The sequence below is a fragment of the Populus euphratica genome, unplaced genomic scaffold (assembly GCF_000495115.2).
Source record: "Populus euphratica unplaced genomic scaffold, PopEup_1.0 scaffold76.1, whole genome shotgun sequence".
Taxonomy (NCBI): Eukaryota; Viridiplantae; Streptophyta; class Magnoliopsida; order Malpighiales; family Salicaceae; genus Populus; species Populus euphratica.
The window spans coordinates 855,602-865,368 of NW_011499890.1; the positions used below are offsets into that span (position 1 = coordinate 855,602).

General features: G+C 35.9%; 1 protein-coding gene across 2 annotated transcripts; it reads right to left on the reverse strand.

Moving 5' to 3' along the window:
• Positions 1-651: 651 nt before the first annotated feature.
• Positions 652-8,993, reverse strand: LOC105131078 (laccase-4-like). 2 transcript variants are annotated; one of them, XM_011033852.1, is made up of 6 exons: positions 8,804-8,993; positions 7,466-7,617; positions 2,447-2,691; positions 2,102-2,230; positions 1,079-1,999; positions 652-993 (listed from the first exon to the last, which is right to left on the reverse strand). In XM_011033852.1, exons 1-6 carry the CDS (start codon positions 8,894-8,896, stop codon positions 863-865), a joined length of 1,671 nt encoding a protein of 556 aa, XP_011032154.1. In that variant the 5' UTR covers positions 8,897-8,993; the 3' UTR covers positions 652-862. The 2 variants fall into 2 exon arrangements, with proteins under 2 accessions (XP_011032154.1, XP_011032153.1); XM_011033851.1 differs by lacking the exons at positions 7,466-7,617; positions 8,804-8,993 and adding exons at positions 2,791-2,942; positions 4,176-4,192.
• Positions 8,994-9,767: the final 774 nt, after the last annotated feature.

Consider the following 9,767-nt stretch of genomic DNA (forward strand, 5'->3'; position numbering starts at 1 on the left):
TACAGGCACAGCCCATTAAATAGAAAGGCAGACCAAAAATAGAATAAAAGCACAGCCCATTAAACTATCAGCAGCCCACTTCCGATTTTGCTATATAAAATTATGAGCAACTTCTAGCTTTACCTACGTTTAATAATCCAACATCGTTATGTTATGAGTAGTATTCTCCAACTCTCGGTGGTCTCGTGGCTAGCGAAATGAGAAAATACACACAAGTGGCCTCGGGCCTAAAATGGATCTTCGAGAGATTGTTTCTCATAGCCCACCTTTGTTCCTTCGAAATTCTTTCCAATACTCGAGTGTTCCTCTTTATATTTGTGGATATCCGAAGGAAAATTCTCTCGAGACGACTTAAATGGAAAGCATCGAATATATGACGAGGGATTGTTGTTGCCATGCCGCCATGCCAAGTCATGAGAAATTCATGTAAAATATTTAAAGAATTCTCAATATCCTTCGGGATTTTTTAATTAATTACAGCATATTCCATAATTACATGGCTGAATATACAAATAGCAAATTACAGTGAAAAACCAACCCCCCCAAGAAAACAAAAAAAATAATAATAATAAAAGGAAGGAAAGTTTCAGTGTGATTTTATTCCCCCCCCCCCCCCCCCCCAAGAAACCAAAAATAATAATAATAATAAAGGGAAGGAAAGTTTCAGTGTGATTTTATTTAAAATTCCCGAGCAACAACTCATTGATTTTAGCCAGCCTCGAAAGAACTCTTTCTTATTAGTTCTAAACCATTCAGCAGTCTCTCCCTATGATCCTTCCGTTGTTTCCTCTGCTCAATCTGACTTGCAATTTTCCTCTCCTGTCTATACAGTTTACAGAAGAGAATCCTTGCATTGTTTTCTCTAGCACTTTGGCAGATCAGGAGGCGGTGGTAAAACAGATTCATTTGGGCCTTTGCCATTGTCTACAACAAATGCCATCTTAAGCCCCCATGTTGTGTGTACCTCCAAATGGCAATGCATGAACCAAACCCCTACATCAAAAAAAGGGGGAAAAACGTTTCAGAATGGAAAAAAAGAGGGAGTACTGATTTATTTATAGCAGAAATGTTTGATTACCTGGATTATCTGCTATGAATCTTATAGCGGTCCATCCACCAGCTGGGACCCCAATTGTGTTCCTCTCCACTGGGTCAACAAGATTGAATTTCTTTGGGTCCTTATTTGGATCGAAATTACCTACTCCCCTTCCAACTTCAAAGAAATTGAAGCCATGCAAATGGATTGGGTGGTTTTCAGGAGTAAGCATTCCTGTATCTTGCAGAACTAGCTGGACGGTGTTGTTATAAGCAAGTCTATAAAGTTTTGTTCCATTCACTGTCTGAAAGTTCGTTGGTTGTGTGCCTGTATAGTTGAATGGCGTGGGCGGGTTGGCAGGGAAATCATCTGTGAAAACACCGCTAATGTTGAAGACGTGAGCTTGAAGGAGAGCAATTGTTGGCATCACAAATGTAACGTTATTGATATCTGCCACAACTCGGCTTCCATTGATACAAGTAGCACAAGGATTAACACCAAGGCCAACGGTGAAGAAAAGAGAACGATCAATCTTTAATGGGACTCTAGCAGGATATTTTATCGAATTCAAGCTACGTAGAGCATTCGTAAAGTTTGTTGCTACCGGAGTGGCGTTTTTGGCAGGAGGTACGGTGAGGGTAGTGATGGTACTAGCAAGGGTGCCAGAGTAATGTAAGATGGCTGTGGCAGTTACGTTATCAACCGCAATGGGTGCGTCCATGAAAGGTGAGGCTGCAACCAAGTACTTGCCAGAACCACGGTTTGCGGTCAGAAGAACGTTTGTGGTTTGGCCCGGGGCTATGACAACAGTGTCGATTTTGAAGGGTTTTACGTATGCGGCATCAACCTCTACAACAGTGAGTTGATGGCCAGCAATCTTAAAGAAGAGTTCTTCATTTAGTGCAGCGTTAATGATCCGAAACATGTAAGTCTTTCCGGGATGTACTGTTAAATTATACCCTCCTGCAATCGATAGAATGATTGTGAAAGATAACCAATGCAATAAACTAGCTATTGTCAGAATGTAACAGCTTGTTTTGTTGTAATAGTTGTTTTAATTTTTACCGTGTGAAGAGCAGGCTGAGACAGGCCCTGGATGGCCGTTGATTGTGTGAGCGTCCGAGACATTAGGTGCCATCCCGGATTTCGTCGCCTCGTTGATCACAGCTTCAACATCTGATTTCCACCATTCACCTACAATTGGAAAAATTGGATTGATTGCTGACCAATGATTACTCTACACTAATACATAATTGTCAACTAATAATTACTTGATATATGGATCAATTGTAAAGCACAAGCAACACAATAATTTCTTGTAGGCATTCAATGCACTCATGAAACTTAGTTTCACCAAGTCAGCCTTCAACTAGCTCAAGTTTTAAAGGCGTTAAGTTGAGCTAGACTCACCTAATACAATGACTTTTTCCTTGCGTGGTGTAGGAAATGGGTAAGGAACACCTCGCTTGGGCAAGATGACAATAGCACCATGGACAGTGGCCCTGAGCCAGAGGATATGTGCATGCCAGAATAGAGTGCCCCTCTGACCAGTAATGGTGAAATTGTACACATAGCTCTGCCCTGGCTGAATAGGACACTGCGTTATGTATGCAGGGCCATCGGCCCAACCGGTCCGCAGTTGTCTAATGCCATGCCTGATCAGAATTTGTAAATAGCATAATGATCTTAATCAGGACAAAAATTAACGGGCGACGTGAAAATTTAGTAAAATCTGTAATTCACAGTAGACTCACCAATGGATGCTGACATTGTATTTGACATGGTTTACCACCTTCACAAGCACAGTGTCATCTTCTCTGGCAACTAAAGTAGGCCCTGGGAACTGCCCATTCACAGTGACAATGGGCTTTGTTGAACACAGTTTTGTGCTATTTTTCATTACCACCTTCATGAAAATTAAAAAGCCGTCATGAGATATAACAAGAAGACATCGACACAGTAACAATCTTAAGGTTGAACTATTGGGCTACAGTCACGAAACTTAATTTAGGTGGCTTGCCCTCAACAATAATATTACTTTTCTGTTTGATAATCAAGATTTGGTAGGTTTTTTATATTTTACCAATTAAATTTGTATTTGGATATTGATCACTTATGCATTAAGAAAGAACAACTTCGTGATTTTTTTCATAACTCACTCAACTTAAAGGTATGCATGCATTGAAATTATACGTGCGCGGAGGTGGTCCATTATATAAAAATTTTGAGCTACACAAGTTGTGTTTTTAAAAACTAGACAAAGGTATATATGTGTGAAAAATCTCTGAAGTGTTTTCTCAGTCATTTGACTTGAAATCTTTAATTTGATACAAAACATCAAGAAATGAAAGCATGAAAAGAAAGTATGAGACACGATAATTCGAAGTGGAAATGCCAACTGCGTTAATATCATAGCCAAGAAAAAGGGAAAAAAACTGCATTGCATGCAGAATGCAATGCTGTTTCGCTCGCTAAAATAGAATATTTATGATTAAGATGTGCAACCCAAAAGGATGGTAATATTGAGAAACCAACTAAGCTTCTGCCATAATTAAGCGCTAATTGATCTTAAATTTTAAATTTTCTCTATAAAAATAGTCACTTCACCAAGCAATCGTATTATTTAAACTTTGCCTATCATAGCTTGAAGGTGAAGCTCATGCATGCAAGAGCTTCCTGGCCAGCTAGAAACCCTCGAAACAAGAACAGATGGAAGCTTAATTATCTTAATTATTTATGACAAGCTTCATCAGAGTTTCAGAAGACTGAAATAAGATATGCAGAAAGAACCAGGGACATTGCGTTTTCATGCATATATCCTCGTATGGAACTTCTGATCGTATGTCTACATACGACCTTCAAAACAAGGCATACATATGCATGGGAATTTCCAGACAAAACACTGTCATTTCAAGGTCACGTGACGTAAAGTTTTGTATTAGCCGTTTACAACCAAGAGGCTCGCATTATACCTTGATCGGAAGAAAAAGGATCGTGCACATAGGACCTGGGTTCTTAATGACAGAATGATGAGCTTAGTGCAATATTGATTTGATTAACTAGATTGAGGAGAAACTAATCATGGAGACACGTTGCTAGCTAGGCCAGGAATATAGTACTTGGTACCATTACAACTTACATTGAACTTGTAGTGCCGCCAGACAAAACACTGTCATTTCATGGTCACGTGACGTAAAGTGTTGTATTAGCCGTTTATAACCAAGAGGCTCGCATTATACCTTGCTCGGAAGAATGAGGATCGTGCACATAGGACCTGGGTTCTTAATGACAGAATGATGAGCATAGTGCAATATTGATTTTACTAACTAGATTGAGGGGAAACTAATCATGGAAACACGTTGCTAGCTAGGCCAGGCAGATCCCCTTGATGCTATGTTTCATTTGACTAGGTGGTCAGCAACTGGCCGGTTTGGTCCAACCGTATTGGGTAAAGTACACCCGATCGCATCTAACATAACCATAAAGTCTTAGATTTTCCACCTCGTTCAAGTCAAAGGAAATGAAGTGGGCAGCGACCGAAACATAACTCCCTTTAACTTAATTATTACTTAAGAGCTTATGTTCTAACGAGCCTCGCGTCATTACAGTGATTAATTCCTGTATCTACTTCCGATTTGCAACTAAATTAAAGCATTTGATTGGCGGGTAAGTATAAGAGAGGCTCCACGATGGGGATTCTTTATTTTTCTTTCTTTTCCTTTTTTGATAAATGGGATTCTATATACTAGATTATTGCAAAATTTGATGGAATTAAAGAGGCTAGAGTTTCCTGCTTTCTCAAGGTTATAGTTAAATATGTTCTGCCATGATTGATTGGAGTCACGAAGCTGAGTCTGAATTTGAATACTGCTAAGAAAATTATAGATGACATTACTCCATGGACTCCCTCGTTTTAAGGGTTGCTTGGCTCCAATGAAACTCTAGTATCATTTCTATTCGATTGATGTTATAATTGTAAAAGTGTATCTAAATATATTTCTTTTCCTTTTCTTACTTTTTCCATCATTTTATTTTTAATTTTATCTTTTAATATTGACTTATTTTCATAATTATTTTGATTTATTTTTTATAAAATTATTGTTTTTAAACAAATATTATGATAGTTGATTTGTGCTTGATTTTACAAATATTTTTTTTATTATATAATTAAGTAAAAATAATTTAAAAAAAAATAAAGCTCTTAAACCCACTAGAGTCTTTTACCTGGATCACAAACTTGACAAATTAAGTAACAAGCCACATTTTACTTCCCTTCTGGGTTGTCTTTGTACGGATAAGTCGATTGGATCATTTCAAGACAAGTCCTATATTATTTAATTTTAAACTCGAGTTAGATAAGAAGTTGAGCTAAGAAGCTTCAAAGTTAGCTTATTAGATCAGATTTAATAATAATATTAAATAGTTTTATATGATCTGAGTATTTTCTTTCATGATATTTTTTTTATTTTGAGTTACGGTGTAGCGTGACTCTATAAATCAATATTTAACTAGTGGGGTTTGTGACTTGAATTATGGATTTAGAAGGTTTACTTGAGTTCTTTTTTTAATTGAATATTTTCTTTTAATTTTATCATTCAATATTATATTAATTAAGAATTAGACTTCATAATTTGTTATCATAATTTCACGATTCAGGTCGTGAAATCATGATAATGGATTTATTGGTTTAATAAATCCTTGGTTCTTCTAGATTGAACTCTTGATTATAATGGCTAATTAAATATTAATAATAGTTATAATTAAATTTTATTAATTCTTTAACCTTTTAGCTTTTGAAATTAAATGGGGTGTAAAGAAAGAGCTTTCGACTTAGATTTTTTAGATTTTTACACTTAATCTCATGCTTTAGTATTTTCATCTCATTTTAAGTTTTGGTTTTCCTCCTAAATTTGAAATATATTTGAGTTTTATATTTTCTAGTTCAAAAATCTTATGTAAAAGTGTATCTAAATCAAGGTGATATTTTTGAAATCTTGTGAGGTATATTATAAATATTCTAGTTGCACAAGTTAGGAATAATAAAACCTAAATTAATAACAATTATGAGTTTGAATATATACTTGATATGTATGCTATGTTTTATTATTATATTTATATTGAAAGCATGTTTGCCATGAATTATTATTTAACATGCTTATAGATTTACATTTGCATGATCTCTCGACTTTTCTTGAAAATATCTTTGTGTTTAGCATGCATTATTATTAAACATAACTAATAGGGATCAAGGTTTTACTATAAAGTTAATTATTATAGATTGTAAATGATTTCATTATAAATTGCATTATTTCGAATTATTGTAGACTGTGAGTACTTTTACTGTAAATTGCACTATTTAGAGGATCAATGAATTACTGTATATTAATGTAGACTATAAGTGATTTCACTATTTAGGTTTGTACTTTGTTAAAAGTATTGCGGATTGAAGTGGTGTAATGATATAACTGCTCTTGCTATAAAGAATTACAAAGACTGCGGGGGGTGGGTTGTCTTTTTTGTTGAGTAGAAAATAGTTAGTTCGGATTTAAGTGAGACTGCAGGCCCCAGACGACAGACACCTGGCGTTGGGCTCCCAAGTCCTAAGCGCTAGGACTAGACTTGCGCACCTGGCCACAACCCCAAGCAACAGACACCTAGCACTAGGGCTACCAAGTCTTAAGCTCTAGGGTTAGACACGCGCACCTAGCTACATACCCAAGCGAACAAGTCTGAAGACCCGCCGCTTGGGGAATGCAGACTTAAAGGTCTAGGGTTTACAAAACCGCGCTTTGGGTCTAACATCAAAACTCAATTCCTTTAAGACCAATGTCAGAACCCAAAGTTCTTAGATCTTAGGTTTCTAAATATTGTTATTGTTATTGTTATTGTTATTGTTATTTATGTTATAATTAAACGTATTAATGTAAAAAATATTATTATTTGTCTTATAAATATTATTTTTTTATAATTAATATTATTAATATTGAAAAACAAAAATAGATTTCATTTTAAAGGTAAAATTAAAAATTATCATCATTATCATCATCATCAATAAATTTAAAAAAATATATATTGTTATTAAAAAAACCATAAATTTAATTTGAATGGATGGAAAATATAAGAATTTAGGTTAGACATCCCCTTTCAAACTAAAAAAATTTGGAGCTGGAAAGGGGCCCCATACCCAAGTTGCTTGGGTGTGACATGAACACAAACCCAAATCTTTTGAGTCTTGTAGTTCTGTCTAACCTAATTTTATATTTTTTATATAAATATCTAATTTTCATGGGTCCTATATTAGGATCCAAATTCTTTGGTTTAGTCTTTAAAGCTCAAATGCCTTGGATCTTGAAGTATGATCTTAATCAGGCCAAAAATTAACGGACGACGTGAAAATTTAGTAAAATCTGTAATTCACAGCAGACTCACCAATGGATGCTGACATTGTATTTGACATGGTTTACCACCTTCACAAGCACAGTGTCATCTTCTCTGGCAACTAAAGTAGGCCCTGGGAACTGCCCATTCACAGTGACAATGGGCTTTGTTGAACACAGTTTTGTGCTATTTTTCATTACCACCTTCATGAAAATTAAAAAGCCGTCATGAGATATAACAAGAAGACATCGACACAGTAACAATCTTAAGGTTGAACTATTGGGCTACAGTCACGAAACTTAATTTAGGTGGCTTGCCCTCAACAATAATATTACTTTTCTGTTTGATAATCAAGATTTGGTAGGTTTTTTATATTTTACCAATTAAATTTGTATTTGGATATTGATCACTTATGCATTAAGAAAGAACAACTTCGTGATTTTTTTCATAACTCACTCAACTTATAGTTATGCATGCATTGAAATTATACGTGCGCGGAGGTGGTCCATTATATAAAAATTTTGAGCTACACAAGTTGTGTTTTTAAAAACTAGACAAAGGTATATATATGTGAAAAATCTCTGAAGTGTTTTCTCAGTCATTTGACTTGAAATCTTTAATTTGATACAAAACATCAAGAAATGAAAGCATGAAAAGAAAGTATGAGACACGATAATTCGAGGTGGTCCATTGCATGCAGAATGCAATGCAGTTTCGCTCGCTAAAATAGAATATATATGATTAAGATGTGCAACCCAAAAGGATGGTAATATTGAGAAACCAGCTAAGCTTCTGCCATAATTAAGCGCTAATTGATCTTAAATTTTAAATTTTCTCTATAAAAATAGTCACTTCACCAAGCAATCGTATTATTTAAACTTTGCCTATCATAGCTTGAAGGTGAAGCTCATGCATGCAAGAGCTTCCTGGCCAGCTAGAAACCCTCGAAACAAGAACAGATGGAAGCTTAATTATCTTAATTATTTATGACAAGCTTCATCAGAGTTTCAGAAGACTGAAATAAGATATGCAGAAAGAACCAGGGACATTGCGTTTTCATGCATATATCCTCGTATGGAACTTCTGATCGTATGTCTACATACGACCTTCAAAACAAGGCATACATATGCATGGGAATTTCCAGACAAAACACTGTCATTTCAAGGTCACGTGACGTAAAGTTTTGTATTAGCCGTTTACAACCAAGAGGCTCGCATTATACCTTGATCGGGAGAAAAAGGATCGTGCACATAGGACCTGGGTTCTTAATGACAGAATGATGAGCATAGTGCAATATTGATTTTACTAACTAGATTGAGGGGAAACTAATCATGGAAACACGTTGCTAGCTAGGCCAGGAATATAGTACTTGGTACCATTACAACTTACATTGAACTTGTAGTGCCGGACCATGGACTCCACAGATGCCGGAAACAGACAAGCCACGAGAACTAGAACCCGAATCCATAGTGCGATTTCCATATCCACTAACTCTTCCTAGTCTCACTCCCTCTCTATGCAAACAAAGACAGAGAGAAATATCTTTCTTCTTCTTTTTGTGTTGGTGCACAAAGCAATGCCTGACCTATGTCACCTTATAAGGCAAAGGCAATATTAATATACTCATTTGCTGTCAGGTCGTTTTAGACAGTTAGGTAGACGCAGGAGTACTCGAGGGGCAAGCAAGCCCTGAGTAGAAATAACCAGAACCACATTCGTCAAAAAAAAAAACAAGAAATTCCAATATTGTTTTCTTGTGTATCACACAAAGCAGTTATCCATCAACTAATAAGACATCACTTGAAGCTAGCTAGGTGATCCCCTTGATGCTATGTTTCATTTGACTAGGTGGTCAGCAACTGGCCGGTTTGGTCCAACCGTATTGGGTAAAGTACACCCGATCGCATCTAACATAACCATAAAGTCTTAGATTTTCCACCTCGTTCAAGTCAAAGGAAATGAAGTGGGCAGCGACCGAAACATAACTCCCTTTAACTTAATTATTACTTAAGAGCTTATGTTCTAACGAGCCTCGCGTCATTACAGTGATTAATTCCTGTATCTACTTACGATTTGCAACTAAATTTAAGCATTTGATTGGCGGGTAAGTATAAGAGAGGCTCCACGATGGGGATTCTTTATTTTTCTTTCTTTTCCTTTTTTGATAAATGGGATTCTATATACTAGATTATTGCAAAATTTGATGGAATTAAAGAGGCTAGAGTTTCCTGCTTTCTCAAGGTTATAGTTAAATATGTTCTGCCATGATTGATTGGAGTCACGAAGCTGAGTCTGAATTTGAATACTGCTAAGAAAATTATAGATGACATTACTCCATGGACTCCCTCGTTTT

Coding starts and splice junctions, on each gene's coding strand:
- LOC105131078 (XM_011033852.1), bottom strand. CDS start 8,896: ATGGAAATCGCACTATGGATTCGGGTTCTAGTTCTCGTGGCTTGTCTG. Junction 7,618..8,803: donor TCCGGCACTACAAGTTCAAT/GTAAGTTGTAAT, acceptor ATTTTCATGAAG/GTGGTAATGAAAAATAGCAC. Junction 2,000..2,101: donor CTCAGCCTGCTCTTCACACG/GTAAAAATTAAA, acceptor TATCGATTGCAG/GAGGGTATAATTTAACAGTA.